At 46.7% G+C, this 21,230-nt stretch overlaps 1 protein-coding gene across 1 annotated transcript in view; it reads right to left on the bottom strand.

The window, feature by feature from the left end:
• Positions 1-1,949: 1,949 nt before the first annotated feature.
• CPXM2 (carboxypeptidase X, M14 family member 2) overlaps positions 1,950-21,230 on the bottom strand; it is a 125,994-nt gene continuing 106,713 nt past the window's right edge. The window contains exons 11-14 of the mRNA XM_057737399.1: positions 16,773-17,070; positions 12,096-12,235; positions 10,119-10,218; positions 1,950-3,281 (exon numbers count right to left, since the gene is read on the bottom strand). Coding sequence (XP_057593382.1) covers positions 3,028-3,281; positions 10,119-10,218; positions 12,096-12,235; positions 16,773-17,070 — 792 coding nt within the window. The 3' untranslated portion in view covers positions 1,950-3,027. The remainder of the gene's footprint in view (positions 3,282-10,118; positions 10,219-12,095; positions 12,236-16,772; positions 17,071-21,230) is intronic.

The following is a 21,230-nucleotide window of genomic DNA, read 5'->3' as shown; positions in this document are numbered from 1 at the left end:
TAAACAAATCAGCGCATGCACAAGGCTAGTTCAATTCCACACCTATGTATTGAGCATCCACTGTGAGTAGGAAGCCTGGAGCCAGCCTTATGTGGCAGAGACCAAGGGGGATGTCGTTCTTGCTCTTGGGGAGATTCTGGGACAACGGCCTGGAGAACCAGCGGTAAGATGACTCCCAGGGGAAAGGGATGGAGAGCCATGGCTCTGAGAGGCCCCGAGGGCCCTGCAGGTCTGTCCCAACGTGCCTGTGTTGTGAGAGGGAGGAAGGCTTCCTGCAGGGGTGGCATTTGAGAAACGCCTTGGGAGGAGCAGGGAGGTTTTCAGCTGTGCGGAGAGACAGGAGATGCACAGGCCCCAGGCGGCCCCTCACAGGATCCAGGAGGGGTAACTCTGGCTGAAAAGCAGGGGAGAAGTCCAGTCGGAGAGAAGCCCCAGAAACTAGGGGAAGGAGGATGGTCTGGGCTTGAAGGAGGCCCAACAAGGAGGAACCACTGAACTATTATGGAGCCAACGGGGAGCCCAGCGAAGGGGCTGAGCAGAGAAGCAGCTCCAACAGAACAGAGCGTTGGGATTTGCAGTGTCACTTCTCCACCAGAAATCGGGGGACACCAGAGCCACGCAGGCCTTGACAGTCCATCAAGCTCACAGGCTTACTTTGCTGGAGCGGATGAGAGACCAGAGAGGCTGCCCAGCCCGAGACCACACACCGGAGGGTCGTGCCAGGCCTGGAAGCCACAGCTCCTGCCTGCAAGCCCAAGACCCTGTCAATGCGCTAAGTCTGAAGACAGGCCTTGCAAAGGGCTGAGGATCCTGAAGGTGGCAGATGGCGTACTGCAGCCCCACGGGTTACAGAGCAGGATGCTGGCAATGAGACAATCATCTGGGTACCAACTGCAGGGACCCGGCTTCGCAGTAGGATGTGGCAGGGACCTGATGATCTGCCGTCTGCCGATGCACTTGGAATGGTTAACCCTTCTGAACTGCAGAGCTGGTTGATCACTTCAAGGGCTTTATATTGTCATCGATCATATCTAATGCTGCAAGGGGAAGGTTTTCCTACCATGGCTTCATGGAGAGCTATGTGGCTAAAAGCTATATGGCTACTGAAAGTTAAATTTATATTAACTAAAATTAGGTAATTAGAAATGCTTTTCCCAAGTTGCACGAGTCACATTTCAAGTGCTCAATGGCCACATGTGGCTGGTGGCTACTGTGTTGGATACCACAGTATTGAATATCTCCATCACTGCAGAAAGTTCTACTGGACATGCTGGTTTATAGCAGGGGTCAGCTAACTATGCCCCAGCCTGGGAGCCAAATTCAGCTGCCATGTGTGTATGTTGCGTTTTTTTGTTTGTTTGTTTCTGCTCCACACAGCTTACAGGATCTTAGTTCCCTGACCAGGGATTGAATTCAGGCCCCCTCAGTGAAAGCGCCGAGTCCTGACCACTGGACATCCAGGGAATTCCCTGCCACGTGTTGTAATAAATAAAGTTTTATGGGAACACAGCCATGCCCCTTCGTTTATGTATGGTGTATGTCTGCTTTTGTGCTATAATAGCACAGTTGAGTACTTGTGACAGAGACTTTATGGCTTGCGAAGCCTAAAATATTTACAACCTGATCCTTTGTAAGAAGAGTTTGCCAATTTCCTATGTAGACAGTTAAAAAGTGACATGAGGATGTTTTCAGGAAAGATGCTCACTGCCAGCTCCAGGAATTACTAGTGGATCCCAAGTGTCAGGATGACTTCACCCCAGCACAGACACCCCGCACTCCCCAGGAAGAAGGTAGGGCGCACAGAGCTGGCAGCACCACTACAGAGCCTGACAGGGGTGCAGGACGCCCCGCACTAGCAGCCATCTTCTCCAGGGTAACAAACTGCAGAAAGAGGGGGTGGGGCATGGCATTTGGGCAGCTGCGAGTCTACCCAGGAAAACCACACACTGGAAGGATCTCACCCTTTGCTTTATTTTTCTATTCTTCCCAGGTCAGTGAGGCAGCAACATTAATAAAAAAGTGAGACGAATTATTTTTTTGCATGGTGATTCAATAACCTCTTCCACACCAATACTCACAGGTAATTCTAAGAGCTTTTCATCAAATTAAGTCTAATCTGGCTGGTGTGGCATCCCACACACCAAAAATAACTCCCAGAGTGATGTCAGGCCAGCTCAGGAGGGCTCATTTCCAGGAAAGGAGGACTATATTGAACAGAGATGGGTGACGGGAAGCCTCCTTCCAGCTCTTTTCAAGTCCTAGCAGGTCAAAGAGGAGAGCCAGGCTAACTGCTCTCTTTCCTTAGGGAGGTGGGCATCTCCTGCTCTCCCCACCCAGGGAGCCCCCAGAACTACTGCAGCAGTGGGAAGTTGGGGGGTTCTCTGTGGACCCCACTGCACGCCATGAGCCCCAATGCATGCCTGCTGCCCACACTCACTCTTGAATTATCTCAGCCTTTCTCTCCTTTTATGAGTATGATCCTTTGTTGAAAGGGAAACTAAGCTGATTCAAGAGGCACACTGATGCTCACTTGGTAATGTCTCTATTGTCAACAGAGTGCAGGATTTATTTGCAGCAGCTTGGAATGTCCTGGGGCCAGAGAGGGTAGACTCGCACACAAGCAACTCGAATGGTAACATTTGGGACAGCAGAGGCCTGGGAACGCTGCCATTTTAGCCGTGCAAATTGCAAATGCACAGGGAACTCTTGCTGTCACGCAAACAGGAGAAGCACCAGTTTCCCTTCCTGTACAGCCAGGAGGCCCTCAACAGGCAAGCTCCCCTCTCTGACTCCCAGGTTGACTTGCTGAGTCCTCCTGCCAGTCTTCCTCTGCTGCTCTGCCCAAGTTATTTGGATAAATGGGAACAAAGAAACTATCCTAAGTCTCCCGTCAGGACCAGACTTGCAATGCACACATGCTCCCTTCTTGAATTACAGAGAAAACAACAAGGAGTAAGTCCTCTATGGAGCTACAACCAGGGTGGTTTAGTTTGCAGGGGTCCAGGACAGGACTCAAGAGTTGGGGGGTCACCCGCGCTGTCGTCTCTTCCGCCCCCGCAGCTTCAGCCGCCTGGCTGGCAGGCTGACGGGCTGCTTCCCGAACTTCTCCATGATCTCTCTGATCCTGGCCAGGTTGGTTTTGCTGAGCGTGAAGTCACACTGTGTGGCCCCCATGTCATAGCCGACCATGCAGGTCTTTGTGGATGAGGTGAAACCTTCTGCCTTGGCGGTGACCACATACTCTCCAGGGTTCAGGAGGCGCCAGTAATCCCCATCACTGGCTGTGAAAAGAAAGCAGAGGAATTCAGAGCAGCTCTTTTCTAACACAGATACCACCAGCCCTGTTATTCCAAGACCAGCCTCCTAGCCAGAGAGAGACTCACTGGCAGGCAGTGTGGAATCTGAGCTCCTGCAGATGCAAATTCTTAATGCATTTTGGAAGCCAAGCTGTTTTCCTTTTTGGAAGCCGCCTTAATGGTTTTAACAGGAAGGGGATTGGGATGTGGGCTCCCTGCAGTGTTAACATGTGTGAGCAGAGATGGTGAAATGACCTCTAACCTCCCTTTCTCTGTGACAATACACACCATTCATGAGCAATCTGAACTTTTTTTTAAGCTCTTTATTGGAATATGATTGCTTTACACTTTTGCACCAGCTTTTGAGGTACACCAAAGTGAATCAGCTGTATTTATACATGTATCCCTATATCCCCTCCCTCCCACGACTCCCTCCCACCCTCCCTGTCCTGGCCCTCTAAGGCATCACCCATCATCGAGTTGATCTCTCTTTGTTATACAGCAACTTCCCACTAGCTATCTATTTTACAGTTGGTAGTGTAAATATGTCTATGCTACTCTCTCACTTCGTCCCAGCTACCCTTTCACCCCTCGCCCCCCCCCCAACCCTGTGTCCTCCAATCCATTCTCTGCATCTGCATCCTTACTCTTGCCCTGTCACTGGGTTCATCAGTACCATTTTTTTTTTTTTTTAGATTCCGTATATATATGAGTTAGCATACAGTATTTGTTTTTCTCTTTCTGGCTTAGTCCACTCTGTATGACAGACCCTAGGTCTATCCACCTCATTACATATAGCTCCATTTCATTCCTTTTTATGGCTGAGTAATATTCCATTGTATATATGTGCCACATTTTCTTTATCCATTCATCTGTTGATGGGCATTTAGGTTGCTTCCACGTCCTGGTATTGTAAATAGTGCTGCAATGAACATTATGGTACAGGTTTCTTCTTGGATTATGGTTTTCTCTGGGTATATGCCCAGTAGTGGGATTACTGGATCATATGGTAGTTCCATTTTTAGTTTTTTAAGGAACCTCCAAACTGTTTTCCATAGTGGCTATACCACCTTACATTCCCACCACAGTGCAGGAGAGTTCCCTTTCCTCCACACCCTCTCCAACATTTATTGTTTCTAGATTTTTTGATGATGGCCATTCTGACCAGTGTGAAGTGATACCGCATTATGGCTTTGACTTGCATGTCTCTAACAATTAGTGATGTTGAGCCTCTTTTCATGTGTTTTTTGGCCATCTGTATGTCTTCTTTGGAAGAATGTCTATTTAGGTCTTCCGCGCATTTGTGGATTGGGCTATTTGCTTTTCTGGTATTAAGCTGCATGAGCTGCTGGTATATTTTGGAGATTAATCCTTTGTCGGTTGCTTTGTTGGCAAGTATTTTCTCCCACTCTGAAGGTTGTCTTCTTGTCTTGTTTATGGTTTCTTTCACTGTGTAAAAGCTTTTAAGTTTCATTAGGTCCCACTGTTTATTCTTGATTTTATTTCCATTATTCTAGGAGGTGGGTCAAAAAGGATCTTGCTTTGATGTACGTCATAGACTGTTCTGCCTATGTTTCCCTCTAGGAGTTTTATAGTGTCTGGCCTTACATGTAGGTCTTTAATCCATTTGGAGTTTATTTTTGTGTATGGTGTTAGGAAGTGTTCTAATTTCATTCTTTTCCATGTAGCTGTCCAATTTTCCCAGCACCACTTATGGAAGAGGCTTTTTTCCATTGTATATTCATGCCTCCTTTGTCAAAGATAAGCTGCCCATACGTGCTTGGGTTTACCTCTGAGTTCTCTATTCTGTTCCATTGATCTTCCTTTCTATTTTTGTGCCAGTACCATACTGTCTTGATCACTGTGGCCTTGTAGTATAGTTTGAAGTTAGGAAGCCTAATTCCACCAACTCCGTCTTTCCTTCTCAAGATTGCTTTGGCTATCCGGGGTCTTTTGCGTTTCCATACAAATCGTAAGATTTCTTGTTCTAGTTCTGTGAAAAATGCCGTTGGTAATTTGATAAGGATTGCGTTGAATCTGTAAATTGTTTTGGGTAGTATAGTCATTTTCACAATGTTGATTCTTCCAATCCAAGAACATGGTATGTGTCTCCATCTGTTTGTATCATCTTTGATTTCTTTCATCAGCGTCTTATAGTTTTCTGCATACAGGTCTTTTGCCTCCTTAAGCAGGTTTATTCCTAGGTATTTTATTCTTTTTGTTGCAAGGGTAAATGGGAGAGTTTCCTTAACTTCTCTTCTAAACAGCATGCCCTCACCACAGAAAGCCATTTTGAAAAGCCATCTGTGCCTGGCTTCCTGGCTTCCTTTAGCATGGCTAAAAATATAGAATAGTAATATAGGGGTGGGGGCTCTTCTCTTCTGAAAAAGAGAAGGAAAGGGCTGCAAATAACCGGGGAAGAGGCCCCAGTGTCTGCACCTCATTCCATGGTCTTCCATGAAGAAATGGAGCTACAGGAGCAGGTACATGAGGACGTTGCAGGCAGAGCCCCCTGCCCCTCCCCCCACCCCGGTTACATCACTGGTCAGGCACCCAACAGGCACCTAACTGGACCCGTGTCCATCCTTAGCTCAAGGCTAGATCCTTGTTGCATAAAGTGGGGTTCTAGGCCAAGGTATTCCTCCCCAGGGGGCCTACGCCTGCTGAGATCACTTGGACCCCTGACATTAAGGAGGCTTCAAGACAGAAAGAGACATCAACTCCCACGTGGCACATGGAAGGACAAGGCAGGCACCGATCCACTGAACCCTCCAAGCCAAGCTCTGGTGTAGGTTGTATGATGATCACGTTTCCTACATAAGTAATTGGGGGCCCAGGGAAGTGTCACGTCCCGCACAAGGTCACACAGCCAGTGATTAGCTGGTCTTCCAGGGCCAGGTTTGTTTTTTCTCTTATGACGGTCTGTCCTGCCAGGTCTAAAGAGACAAGGCTGGATTTGGTGAAGTGCTACATAGGCCTGGGCAAGGTTTATTCATTTGAATGAGCCCTGAAGTCCTCTAAGGGATGGAAGAGAACTCTGTGTGTGTGAGAATATTTATCTTCCATATACACGTTTATAACACCCTGAAGTACCGTGTTTAAATTCACATCCCTGTCTTTACTTATCTGAGACGCCCCATGCAATTGTGCTGAGCTCACAAGAGCTCAAGATGTCATGAAAAATGAAATATGCAGGCAGTTGTTCCCACACATCCACACAGCCTGCTACCTGGTCAATAGGCCTCAACACGAGAGCCCCGGGCACACAACACAGGCAGACGGCTCCCTGTCTTTCTCAGCACTGCGCCCTGTGTCTTCCTTCAGTGAAAATGCAAGGTTCTCAACTAAATAAAATGTCCCTTGGTGGCTTTCCAGAAGCCGAGAGCCACGTCCAGTCGTCTTCGTCCTGCAATCCGATGGCCCGAGCCTCTTGGGGCAGACACCCTCTGAGACATCTCTCCAGGCTCCCAGCTCATGGGCACACCTGCTAGGGCCACCCCTGCACCCTCCAGGCCTCGCTGTCCTGTCTTGGCCCCGTGTTAAGCTGTGGGCACCTTAAGACCTGCAGCTTACTCTTCGCCATTTAACCGTGTGTTTCAGAGGTGCGTCCTCAATGAAGGCCAGCTGGACCGAGTGGCAAGAAGACAAACAAACATGGATCCAAATGTCCTATTAACATGAGAAGTTGTACATATTAAGCCTCAAGGACTGTGGATACTTTCTCCCCACAGACACAGGAGTGGATTCGCTAAGGCCAAGAGCTGGCCACCTGCCAAGAGCTGCCTGACCCGCGGGAGGTAAGACCTCTCAGTGGGAGCACCCACCTCGAGGGCACATGAGGCCAGTCTGAAACACCCCAGGGAAGGGGCAGCCCAGGTTCTCACCAAGGGAGGTGCTCAGGGATCCCGAAGGAGTGAAAGAAATCCATAGTTAGCCCGCGCTTGTCAGCGCTACTGAGTCAACGTCATGCTTAGAAGACGGCTTTATGATTCTTTTTCTCCCCGCAAAGGCAGAAGGCTCTCTCCTCACCCCCTTCCCTATCTACTTGCCTTGGCCATGCCAGCCTCCTTCTTATCATATTGGGGGGCCCTGTCCGGTGTGTGTTCAGGGGTGAGGGTCCTGTGAGGTGCAGGGGGAGGCTGGCCCCCAGCTGGCACCGCCCGGCATCAGTGGACAGAAGGAACGACCCAGGCCCTAACAGGTGGCCGCACACTAGCAGGGTTGGGTCAGTGTCCCCCAAACAAAGGACAGTCGCGTGCCATTTTGAGCCAGGCTTGGGCCAACATAGTTACATGCATTTAGAAAGCATCCTTACTAGCTTCTCTCCCTGTGGAATTCCATTTAATACCCCTGTTTACTTTATGCAAAATCCCTCCTGGAATAAAACTTGTCAGATCACATAAGCCTCAGACAAAAATCAAAGCTTATGTGGAGCACTGAAGGACCCCGAAACCAACACAATAAAGAACCATCCGTGACACACAAGATTCCTCTGTGATGAAAACGCTCTGGGAGATTATTTGGGGGGGAATAAAGAGAGAGGGAGCTGCATTTCCCATTAGCTCATCAAAACTGTCTCCTTGATTACAGGGCCTTGAAATTCTGAGCTCATTAGGCAAAGCTCTCTCTGCTGGCTTGTGGGGCCCCGGGGACATTTTATCTCCCGCTCCGTTTAAAACGCTCATTTTTTCACACTGCCTACAAGACACTAACCATCCAAGGAATGTTCCAGGCTCTTTTACCAATCACTCTTTTACAGGCGCTCATTAATAATGTTTAAAATACAAGGGCTCTGCAGAACCAGATCAAAGAGTCCATTTCATCCATAATGATGATCTGCACCTCACACGTCTGGTCCATAACAAGTTTACAATCTGCATTTGTTGAATTAATGACTGAATAAGTGAATGAATGAAGGGATCAATGTATGCCTGCCTATGGGGGGCTACTATGTACCAAATGCCACGCTACCCAGTAAGCGGCCTTGTGGTCCGTGGCTGTAAGATCCTGGAGAACAAGCGGATGCTCAGGGAATACAGCTGCTTGAAGAAACAGGCGCCGACCTTGAAAGAAGGTGATCCAGGGCATCACATCACAGGCTACTGTTTTGTGGCGTTTTACATGCACTTCATCCATTTACATAATAATTGTCCTTCTCTGCCAGGCACGAGAGCAGGCAGCCTGGCACTGAAGAATACCTGGGCCAGGGCTGAATCCCAGCCTCCCCCATCCTAATGTCCAGAGCTACTGCTTCCTCGCAGGACAAATGGCATCATTGGGGGAGGACAGGGTGTCTTCATGGATGTGACCAGCTGTCGGGGAAAGGGTACCTTCACTCCTTCAGGAGGAACAGCATGGAACAAGGGAAGGGGCACTGCATGGAGAGTCTCAAGCCCTTGACTCAATCCCAGCTCAGCCTCTCACTGTGCATCTGGGAAACGCCACATAATGACCAGGGTGGCTGGCCGCCCCTGTACAGTGCAGGCTCTTAGATCACCAGGCACAGGTCAGGCCAAGTCAGTGTCCAGACTTGTTTCTCCCAGTTCAAGTGTGTCTGCGGGCTGAAGGGGTCTTTTTACAGCAATCACAATCTCCTTCCGCTTGCTGATACTGAGTCTGTTTGCTACACCTGGAGGGGACCTGCCCTGGGTTGAATGATGCCCTGCCCCTCCCCCGCCCCACGCCTCCCAACCCCAATGGCCCACATCCTACTACCCAGGACCTATGAATTAACCTTCTACGGAAAAAGGATCTTTGCAGACGGAATTAAGGATCTCGAGATGAGATCATCCTGGATTATGTGGCTGGGTCCTAAATCCAATGGCAAGTGTCCTCATAAGAGAAAGAAGAGGAGGAGCCGGGGGAAATGAGGCAGAGACTGGAGTGACACAGCCAGGAAGCTCAGAGCCGCCTGAAGCCACCGGAGCTGGAAGAGCCAAGGAGGGATCCTTCCTGTGCGCTCCAGGGAGCACGGTCCTGCCAACACCTTGACTTCAGTCTCCCAGACTCCATAACTGCGAGATAATAAATTTCTGTTTCTTTAAGCCATACAGTCTGTGGTCATTTGTCATGGCAACCACTGGAAACCAGTGCAGGACCTAGGGCCCTGCTCACTGCAGCTGACAGCAAAGCAGACTGTCTGCCTCACTGATGCAGCACTCCCTGAAGTCGCCCCCAGCGTAGGAAAACCTCCGTGTGTACGTTTAAACGTGTCTATGGGCATGCCATCTCCAGCAGAACTCTTGCTGACGATCTGACTTAAGCATCCAACCAATTCTCTTCCACGTGCATCTGTCCCTGCATCGTGCCTCAAGCACCATCCATCAAAGTCAAGGTCGCCGTTTCTCATTTGCCCCCAAATATGCCAAGTGCCATCCCAGGTGATGAGAGCCCTGGGGCACAAGGGAAAGCCTGAGCTTGTTTTCATATTACTTTCTCATGGGTAAAGAATAAGGCAGTCCTTGCGCAGATGCTCGGTGTCTGCCTCCGGCCAGCGCGGGAGCTCTGGAGCGAGCAGGGAAACAGCAGGCATCTGCTGGGACAGCTGAACCCAAGCCCCGCCCGCCTCCTGAACCTTCAGTGGGTCCTCTGACCTCTTTGAGCCTCAGGTTTCCGCCTGATTAAGGCACAGAGAGAAGCCAGAAAGCACAGGCTCAACACCTTGCTTTCTAGGGTCTCCATGGAAAGTTAAAGGAAAAAGACAATAATACAGGTCTGAGGAAGAAGTTTCTGGGCCTCAACTTGGGGTTTTAACTCAAGTAAAACACTTCAAGAAGATGGATATTTCCTCTTGAGAAATAGTTCACATGCATTCGTAGTTACCTGTTCGGATGTCATGATTAACGCCTTCTACAGAGATAACAGCATTTGGAATTCCTTTTCCATGCAAATCCCTCACCAGGCCTTTGATGCCCCGATGAACCTGCTCGGCAAACATGAGGAGAAACTGATGAGCTCAGCAACCAACCAGCACAGCAAAGAGGATTATAAACCTAACGCCAGCCCAGGGCCACCAAGAACCCCCACAAAGCCATGTCTGGCTCGAAACCTCCCCAGCTCTGAGTGGATTTGGTGTGTAAATTTCTGTATTTCTTTTGGTCCATCTACTGGAAAGTCTTCCACTGGAATTAAAATATTCCAGAGGTTTAGAAAATATTAGGATCGGAGATGGTTCATAAAAAACACACCCAGTAAAAGTGGGATTTAATTTTTATGGTCACATTGACTTTGACTTTCCTGGACTGTACAGACTTAATACATAGACTTAGTGACTTAAGAGTCAAAGAGGAGAGAAAAGACTCAAAAGCATTCCTGTAAAGTACAACTCAGTCCACAGGGCCCTTCCACTGATGGCTGTCACATGACACACCCCAACTCTGAACCTCATGCCTCAGTTTCCCCATCTGAAGATCCAAAGTGACATACCATTGTTTCCAATGACATTCTTCACACACATTGCTATGCCTGGGCATTTTAGCCATAGGAAGCTATTTGGCTAAACTGGGATCATCTCATTAGAATGACTAGGGTCTTCTCTCTGCATATATGAAATGAAGAAAAGAGCTTTCCCTTACAAAATTCCAGAGTGGGGATGGAAAGTGTGCTCATGGCTTCCCAGGTGGGCAGAACAGGTTCACACCCTTCCGTGCCAGGAAAGTGCCCTGTGGGCTGCACTGACCCTCCTAGGACCCTCACGGATCAGACTTGGATGCTAAATCCCAGTGCCGACCTCTGCCACCATGTGGAGGTGCAGGTACCAGAAAGCTGGCAGCTCAAGCCCTTGGCTGAGTGCTTCTTCTGACTCATCTACGAGAAACCATGGAAGAAGGGCAACCTCCCACTGTAGAGTCATATGAAGTTCCAAGTTCATTTTTATTTCTCTGGTTACTGTGAGTCTATTCCTTGTGGGGAAATGGATGTTATTTGATTAGTTTTAGTATCAAACTAGAACCAATTTGCTCAATGTTACAAGACAGGCATGTCCTTGAGAGCAGGAGGAAAGGAAGGTGTGCGAGGGTCCTAGAATACATGGCAGGGCTTCCTCACCAGCTACAAGGAGAACCTCGGCAGGCACTTGCTAGAACTGTTCCCAGGCGACACCAGACACCTGCAGCAGTGACTCTTCAGCCTCAGAACTGTTATGGACTGAACTGTGTCCCCCACAAATCCATATGTTGAAGTCCTTACCCCCAGTGCCTTAGAATGTGACTGTATTTGGAGATAGCATCTTTAAAGAGCTGAGTAAGTTAAAAGTGAGCCTTAAGAGTGGGCCTTATAATCTGACTGGGGTCCTTATAAGAAGAGGAAATTTGGACACCCAGGGACACTAGGAGTGTACGCACACAGAGTAAAGACCACATGAGGACACAGTGAGGAGGTGGCTGTCTGCAAGCCAAGGAAAGAGGCCTCAGAGTGAAACCAACCTGCTGACATTTTAATTTTGGACTTCTAACCTCCAGAACCGTAATTTCTGTTGCTGAAGTTCCTCAGCCTGTGTATTTTGTTATGCAGCCCTAGCAGACTAATACAAGGGGCCTGGGCACGCTGGCTGCACACAAATCACCCCCTCCCCACGGAGCAGCATCCTAGAAGCCCGGAAGTAGTCTCACTCACCAGGAACCAGTGGGAGCAACTGACATGGACGTAGAGCTCACAGACAACAGTTCCTTCCAACACTGTAGTTGCCAGCCCAGGATGACGGCCACCATCGGAAGCACTAGTTTGAGCTCAGGCTTCTGGCCATCTAAAGGGCTTCGTTCCCTGGTTAGCCCCCATCACAGCCAGGTGCCCACGTCATACCTGCTCCATGAACACTATTAAGGATTCCCGATTATTCTCCCACTCCTCGGGCAGCTCGCTCTCGTGCGGGTATTTATCGCAGCCCACGTAGATGGACAGCTCGAAGCAGTTTGTGTGAAGGTAGCTGAAATCGTTGAGACCTGCCAAGCCAACCAGACAACATTTTAACTGAACGGTGCTCAAGCGGCACTGGGAGACAGCAAGAATGTTCCAGTACATGATTCAGAGGACTTTGTTTGAACAAGGATGTATCAATTATCTATCTAGACATATAATTAATTAGAGCAACTGATGGGACAGAATGAGGGACTGAGAGAGAGAGAGAGAGAGATGCAGCCGGAACAGTTTGTGGGGAAGACACTCATGTGCAGAACATCTTTGACAAAAGGAGGATGGAAATAAGTGCTTTTTAGATAAAATTACTTTCATTTTATTAAACTCAGTTTAATACTATTTTTAGGATGAAGATTTTTTTTGTTTTTTAAAATTCTTTTTTCTCTTGTTTTCTTTTTGTTCTTTTTTATTTTTTAAGGTATCATTAATTAATAGTACAGATTTTTAGAGTTTAAATTTAGCTCAATATTTCTGCTGCTCTCAGCTCCAGCTCTATGACTATAGAATAAAAACTGTAGTTGTTGATTCTAGTTTATACACATAGATATCCATCCCACCATCTACCAAATGTCTCACAAAAGCCAGAAGCCATCCTTAGTGCTCTGCATCCAAGCTCACTTACTCTTCATCACAAACCAGCAGAGGTAGGGAGCGTAGCCCAATTTTACAAATAAGAGAATTGAGGCAGAGAATGGTTCAGGAATGCATTAAGGAATGTATCCAGAAGCAAGCGTCTGGACAGAGTCAGGGTTTGAACCCAGGTGTGTGTAACGTCCGCCCAGCCCTTGCTTCTCACTGTTTGGGGACTGAAGTGCAAATGCCCTCACCACCCAGCTGGAAAGCAGACAGCCTCGTGCATCCAGACATAGCTACAACAGGACCTGGTCCCTATATTAGCCTCTTAGGGCTGCTGTTACAAAGGACCACCAACTGGGTGGTCTAAAACAACAGAAAATTATCTCCAGAGGATAGTTCTAGAGGCCAGGAGTCCAAAATCAAGGTGTGGGCAAGGCCACACTCCCTCCAAAGGCTCCTCCTTGTTTCTTGCAGCTTCTGGGGACCCCAGGCAGTCCTTGGCTTCTGGCCGTGTCACTCCCATCTCTACCTCTGTCTTCCCAGGTTCTTCTCCCCAGTGTCTGTGTCTTCTCTTCTGTCCCTTATAAGGATATCTGTTACCAATTCTAGGGTCCATCTGGGTCCTAAACCCACGATGACCTCATGTTGAGATCCTTAACAATGACACCTACAGAGACCCATTTTCCAAATAAGGTCACACGCACAGGTTCCAGAGATTGGGTAGTGGACATATCTTTTGGGGGTCCCATTCAATCCACACTAAAGTACTCAATATTTGCAAAATGAACAAATGAAGGTCAGAAGGCATAAAGTTCACGGGGTCTGTTTCCAAAATTTTTGTTTTGGGGAAACAGGGTGATTAGCAAGAACACAGTGCTGCTATGCTCCGTGGGCCAGCCAGGGGGACTCCCCCAGCAGAAGGTGCTTCCAACAAGCCCTCCCTGGGCTCTGAGGGTCAGGGCCACAGACAGGGGGAGTCAGCTGGGCTGGTTTCTCTGTTGCGTGGGGAAAAAAGCAGGTCCTCCTGCGCTTCAGCCAGCCTCGGTGCTCACCCATCCCGTCTTTCCTCCCTCCTCGGAGGGCCTAGGGATGCATTCCTCAGCACAAAAGTCTGTTTAAAAATCACAGATTTGGGTGCCAAGAGTAATTCTGTATCAATCTGCTGCTTAATCGATAAAGCCACAGACAAAATGGTACAAAACACACGGCCACTCTCACTACCCGATTCCAGATTCGACCCACTCACAGGCCAGCAACCATGGGCCTTTGATCACATCTGTGATCAAACAAGGACAGTGACAGCAGTGGGATAAAAGGGGTGGGATGCTGTCAAGTGAATGGAAAACTCCCTCACAGGGCCTGGTCTGGCTGAAGAAGGTTGGTCAAAAGGCAGGTTCAACTCGTTCCGTGGAAGCTGAGGCGTGGAATCACAGACAGTGTGGGGAAGCCCTCCCCAGAGGGCTGGACTCCACACACACACAGCTCACATTATCCCAACATTTCAGGCCTTGTTAGTACTGAAATAAATAAATGTGATGTTTAAAGCTCTGGAGAGGGGCTGCCATCTTGCAATAAGTGTGTGTCTTCAGAAGCACCAGAAGCACTAGAAGAATTGGCAAAAGGATGAGACACCAGGAGACGGGTGGAAGAGCTTGCGCCAGGCTATCGTTAACACCGAATTTCAGCCCTTCACTGAGTGTCATGCAGCTGAGAATCCTTGGTAGGAAACGGCTTCAAAAGCGAAACACGTGGGCAGGAGGTGTGTGGTGACCCACATAGCTCTTCCCAAGCCTCGGGTCCCAGCTGGGGACGGCGAGACTGCCTTTGTGTCCTCTCTGGGCCTGGAATCCTGCCCTTGTCACAGCCTCAGTATGGAACACGGGCCACGCATCCCTTAAAGGTCTGCGTGTCCAATGCTGTCACAACATCTGCCCTCCTCGTGGGGGAGAGGACGCCGGACGGCAGCCGACACACAGGTTTCACGTCCCTTTGGAGCTGAAACGCACATGCTGCAAATGATGCGCCTGTTGAGTGAGACTGGGCCCTGCTCCCTGCTGCCCACTCCCCACTAACGAGGGTCTGTGGGGCACAGCTAATGAGCGAGCAAGACCCCAACACAAAGAAGGAGCGGAGGGAGCGGGGGGAGGGGAGGAAGTTAGAAATCGCATCTCATTAGTCTACACAGGAATGAATCTACAGACTTCATCACACCGCCTGTAGGAAGAATGATTAAAAAGGCTCGAGCCACCATGTGGTTCTGCCACAAAAGTCCCCGAAATAATGGAAAATATAATTGATAGAAACCAATGCTGCCGATGTGATTAGCGGGGTGGCAGCCGACTTTTCAAAACGTTGCTATTGACCCGCTGCTGGCAAACCCCGCAGTGTCTGAACCCAATTTAGTCACAGCAGCCGTAAAAACTAAACAGATACTTGAGGTAAAGATTATTGGGGGGGTTTAGAGCTAGAAGTGAAAAAACAAGCGTGCGTTTCGCTATTAGGGCATTTTCTTGATAGGGATTTGCATTTTTTTTTTTTTTACTGTGAACAGAGCAAAACCCTGATATAGAGAAATAAAACACCCCTGCTTGGTGTGTAACTAAGAAAGAAACGGCAGGCTTTCCGCATATGTTTTAAAATGGCCACGGGAACAAACATATCTACTTCTTTTTAATTTTTTCTCCCCAGAGTGGAAATATACCTCCAAAGTATGTGAAGCCTGAATCTCTAGCAAAGGAAAATAATATTGAAGGTAATTAGTACAGCAACATAGAAATCAAGCATATGCTCATAAAAGAGCTTTCATGGTGAGCATGCTACTGGAAGAGGGGGGAGGGTGGGGGTGGGAACTTAAGACTGAGTGTTTCTGACATGCAAGACACAGAACACACACATCCACCACCTACGTAACCCTCAAACAGCCCTAGAGGGATCAGCATCATCATCATCATCAACAAGCCCATTGTACAAATGGAAAATATGGGGATTCAGAGAGGTAGAGTAACTTGCCCAGAGTCCCACAGCATTTAAGTGATGAACTAGAATTTGAACCCAGGTCTATTTGACATGGGATGTTTTTCAAATTCCTCAGTGGTTTGACCAACCTTCACAAAGTCAAGAAAATCAGAAATGGATGTTATGTTTGGAGTCTTGCCATCCCAATGGAGAGGGACCTTAGGGAATGTGACATCCTCAACCCTATACTCATCCCAGAGCCCTAGGCCAGGAGCAGCCCTGACACAGGAAACACAGGGCTTACCCTGAAACTTGGACCACAGGGTCCTCTGGCTGCTGTGAAGGGATTCCTGAAGTCTCTGCTGGAAGCCTCTCTGTCCTAAGTGGATACTGGGGACAGTATCTCATATCCTCACATTCCCCACATCACAACAATGAGACTTTGACCAGATGCCCTGGTGTGACTGGGAGGCCTCCAGGAAACAGAAGATTTGGAAAAATTCTTGAGCATGGGATCAACATCCCACCCCCTCCAAGAGCTGACAGTACGACATCTCCCACAATGGGAGCTGCTCTGGGTACAGAGCCCTGGCTCCAGCACCAGCACCAGTGTGCTCTCTACCCCTTTGCTGGGTTTGCTTTTTGGTCCGTTATTTCCCCTAAGTCTATGTTTACCATCTCTGACCTTGTAACATCCAAATGGCTCAGTGACTAAAAGCAGACCACAAAGTTAAACAGACCCCAGGTCTGCTCCTTGGGAGCTTGGACAGATCCCTCCCCATCTCCAAGTCCCACTTATCTCATTTATAAAATGGGGAGCAAGCCAGACCCCCGTCAAAGACTATTGTGAGGATGAAAGAGGAATCTACGCAGAGTCCTGGCTCCTTGTCAATGGTTAACTGCAGTAGCTGTTATGCTGGTAACAGTGATAAAAGAAGGCTGGGCAGGAGATGGTCCGCAGGGTCCCTCCTGGTCCAGCCGTCAGTTCACTGTCATCGGGCCCCATGACAACAGCAGGACCAGCAGACTTACTTCCGGCCACAGTGTGCCAGGAAGCCCCATTGACAGTCCCATCCTCTTTCTGGAAGTCTTCCGTGTGGCACACCCTCCTCCTGGCATCCGTCATGAGGCGGTGAGTGGAGGCGTAGGAATAGGCCAGCCAGCGGAACACGTGGTCGTCGGGCGTGGGGGTGTGCTCCTGCGTCTTCCACATGGACCTCACCATGTCGTAGGGGTAGGCCACCACCAACTCCCCCCCTTGCAGGTTGCCTCCCAGGACGAAGGGGATTTTTTCCATCCAGGTTATGACTGCCCTGGTCTCCACCGCCACCTGTGTACATTCCCAATTTAAACACATTTGAGAAATAAAATAAGAAGGAAACTGCTCTCTCCCTCGCTTTCCAAACAGGGATATAGTTGAAAACGCAATCATTTTATGGAATCATCTGAGCAGAATTTAGAGTTTCAAAATCTGTCCCGGGAAAACTGGCCATCGTGTAAATAACAGATTAAAAAAAAAAGGAGAAATCCAGAGACGTTTCTTTTTGTAGGAATATTCCAGTTAGTGCACAAAGGAGGAATGACAGAATAAGAGTATCAACATTCTGCAACTTCACTGAATTAATGGGTCAGTCAATGAATTAATGTTCATCAACAGTTACAAAGAGAGAGAAACCAAACATAAATAAATCTCCCGATGAAAGAACACACACCTAAAAAAACCATCAGCCTTGAACGTGACCAAGCCTCTATTTCAGGGGTCGGCAGACTTTTTCTATTAAGGGCCAGATAGGAAATATTTTAAACTTTGAGGGCCATACAGTCCCTGTAGCAACTACTCAACTCTGCCGTTGTAGCAGGGAAGCACAACAGACAACACACAGATGAATGAACATGGCTGTGTTCTAGTAAAACACCACTTACAGAAACAGGCCTGAGTGGGACATGGTCCACAGGCTGTAGGTTACCAACGCCTCCCTGTTCTACCTAGCCTAGTGGTCTGAATCTCACTGCCAGTTTACAAGAAACATAGAGGAATATGTTACATGACATTACAAGAAGACAGTTGTAGCACATAGACAATGGAAAATGCTAGAAGACAATCTAGTTGTTTATAACCTAGTTGTTACAAGATAACAACACAATTACAAGAAAAAATGGAGAAAGTAATACAGGAGAAACGTACAGTTTAAAGGAGGCTTTAAAGGCTTATAAACCAATCAAAACGAATGGGCTTTAGTTGGATCCCAATTAAAACAAACTGCAAGAGAGAGAGATGGAGAATGATTATAGGAGAAATGTGAACACTGATTGGATATTTTATAATATTAAGAAATAATTTATTTTGATATGACAATGGTACTAATTTACGGCTTTAAAAGAGAGTCTGACCTTTTAAAGACATTTCCTGAAATATTTACAAATGAAACGATATCATACCTGGGATTTGCTTCAAAAATCTTGGGGAGGAGGAGAAAGTGGCTGAAGATGTAGATGAAACATGAATTGATGTGTGTTGAAGCTGAGATGGGTACATGGCGGGGGTCCTTTACAGCTTGCTCTCTAATTTCCTATGCTTACCTTTTTTACGCTAAAAAGTTAAGAGAAAAAAAGAAAGGAAGGGAAGGGAAGAAGGAAGAAAGGAGGGAAGAAAGAAAAGGAACTGACAATGTTAGAAGCTAAAATTGGAAAGCTTGATATGGTCAATACTGATCAGTGAATCAAATATTTATCATAACCTAATCCCTCTGAAGATAATTCCAGTGGGGAAAAATGATAATGGAAAAGAAATAAACAATGGAAATGGTTTAACTATGCTGTAAAGAAAACTGATTAAGGAATGAAAGTGACTCAAAGGATTCATTAAGCTTTGTTTTTATTCCTAAACACATCTGGCCTCATGATATGATATCATTATTGATCCACACTTGGTCCTCTTCTCTTATATTGTGATCCAATAAATACCTGTGAACCCACCATCCAGCCCAAGAACCACTTTTTATTGACAATTTCTGCAGGCACATGTGACTCCCTCTGTTCCATCCTCCTGCTTCTCACTCCGAGGTAACCATGATACCCTAGACGATATGATTCTGATTCTCTTTTGTTTAACTCCATATGCATATGCCTAAAAATATATTACTTGGTTTTGCTTTCTTTTGATTTAAAAAAAGGCGGAGTAACCATACTGATTATTGTTGTCTGTAATTTCTTCCTCTTAATTTATGTTTCTAAGACTAATCTGTGTTCTGTAAAGTTATATAGTTGTCTTTTTTACTTCAATATGAAGATCTCATCATTTAATTTGTCTATTCTTTTGATGACGGGCATATAGGAAATTTTCCATTTTTTGCTGTAATGAATAGTGTTGCTTTTAACTTGTGCTGTTTTCTGGTACACCTGTGCTGAAAGTTATCTTGCATAAATCACCAGAAGTGTAGCTGCTGTCATAGATACATGCATATTCCACTTTACAAGATAATCCAATTATTTTCCACAGTCACTCTCACCCACAATGAATAAGAGATCCACTGTCCCATACCCTCTCCAACTCTCGGCTACGGTTAATTTTGCCAAATCAATGGGTGTAAAATATTCTTATCTGCATTTCCTTAGTACTAGCAATGCTGGACATCTTTTCCTGTGTATTAATCATATGTTTCCTCCTCCATGAACTGCCTCTTTGTATCTTTTACCCATTTTTCTACTGAGTTGTTCTATTTTTTTCATTTGTTACTCTTTATCTTTTTAAAAATTCTAATTCTTTTCCAATATAATTTTCAAATAACATCTCAGTTTTTAACCTTCTCTCATTATATTGGGTTGGCCAAAACCCAAACGAACTTTTTGGCTAACCCAATAGTTTTTAAACTCTTGATGAACAGGCTTGCTTTCTTCCTTTTTCTTCCTTCCTTCCTTCCTTCCTTCCTTCCTTCCTTCCTTCCTTCCTTCCTTCCTTCCTTCCTTTCTTTCTTTCTCTCTCTCTCTCTCCCTCCCTTCCTTCCTTTCTTTCTTTCTTTTTCTTTCTTCTTAATGTAGTTGAATTTATTAGTCTTTTATCATGCGTTTTTGTCCCAGGTGACAGTAAGTAACTAGACCCACAGGCATGAAATGCAGCCTTAGGAGGAACATGTCCCACACATAAAATGACTGGAAAGAAGAAAGTAGCAGCAGAAATAAACACCACCTCAACTTTCCTGGGCGTGAGGCCTCATCTGTTGCTCTGATCAGTGCCCTCCTGCCGCTTGTCCTTCTCCTGCAGTTTTGAGTATTGAGCGAGAATACCTTTTTGCTCCCAATATGCGGCACAGAACCCTAATATTGCTGGCACGGCCCCAGAGATTGGTAGCCAAGGCACACGTTCCTTCTCCCTTGGGTGCATGATGGTGAGGGTTGCACACCAATGTGAATGTACTTAGTGCCACTGAACTGTCCAGTTAAATATGCTTAAAATAGCACGTTTCATATTATGTGACTTTTACCACAATAAAAAACATTTAAACATCATAATAGAAGGATGCATAAATAGGTAGATAGACAGATACACATAGACAAATATCAAAGGGATATGTGTAAGGGAAAAAATGTTCGTCAACTCACTCATCAAATATTTATTCAGTCTTTTAGTGTTGGGATATACATTGCTTGTGATTAATCTCCTCAACTGGTTTTCAGTCTGTCTAGTCCCTGATTGAACTTAGGTGAACTACAGACATTCTACCAAATATGTATCTTACTTTTATTGTTACAAAGATATTGAGTTCATTTTTTTAATGCTACAAGAATTTTATTTAAAAAATTAGATATCTAGTGAATTCCATGGTAAGTACATTAGATGCAGTCAGGGCTAGAAGAAAATGTTTCAAAAATATATAATGCGCCCTCAACCAGCCTACAATCTAGCAAGGGAGGTAAAACTAATCACAGACACCTCTTTTACAAGTTTAAAAGTGCCAAAAACTCATAAGAAAGATGTGGCTAAAATGGCATGGTGGTTCAAGAAAGGGAATAATCACCTCCATAAGAATTTTTTTTTAAGGAATTTTTTAAAACATTTTATTTATATATGTATGTATTTATTTATTTATTTATGGCTGTGTTGGTCTTCGTTACTGTGCGCGGGCTTTCTCCAGTTGCGGAGAGTAGGGGCTGGTTACTCTTCCTTGTGGAGCTCAGGCTTCTTATTTCTGTGGCTTCTCTCATTGCAGAGCACAGGCTCTAGGCTCACAGGCTTCAGTAGCTATGGCACACAAGCTCAGTAGTTATGGCTCATGGGCTCTAGAGCACAGGCTCAGCAGTTGTGGCACATGGGCTTAGTTGTTCCGTGGCATGTGGGATCTCCCCAGACCAGGGACCGAACCCGTGTCCCCTGCATTGGCAGGTGGATTCTTAACCACTGTGCCACCAGGGAAGTCCCTATAGGAATCTTTATGTAGTCATATCCACTATGTCCATAAATTAGCAAGGCATTATAGCATAGTTATATGAACT

The sequence above is a fragment of the Hippopotamus amphibius genome, chromosome 5 (assembly GCF_030028045.1).
Source record: "Hippopotamus amphibius kiboko isolate mHipAmp2 chromosome 5, mHipAmp2.hap2, whole genome shotgun sequence".
NCBI lineage: Eukaryota > Metazoa > Chordata > Mammalia > Artiodactyla > Hippopotamidae > Hippopotamus > Hippopotamus amphibius.
The sequence above is the reverse complement of the archived record's forward strand: the minus strand, read 5'-3'. Positions and strand labels throughout refer to the sequence as shown.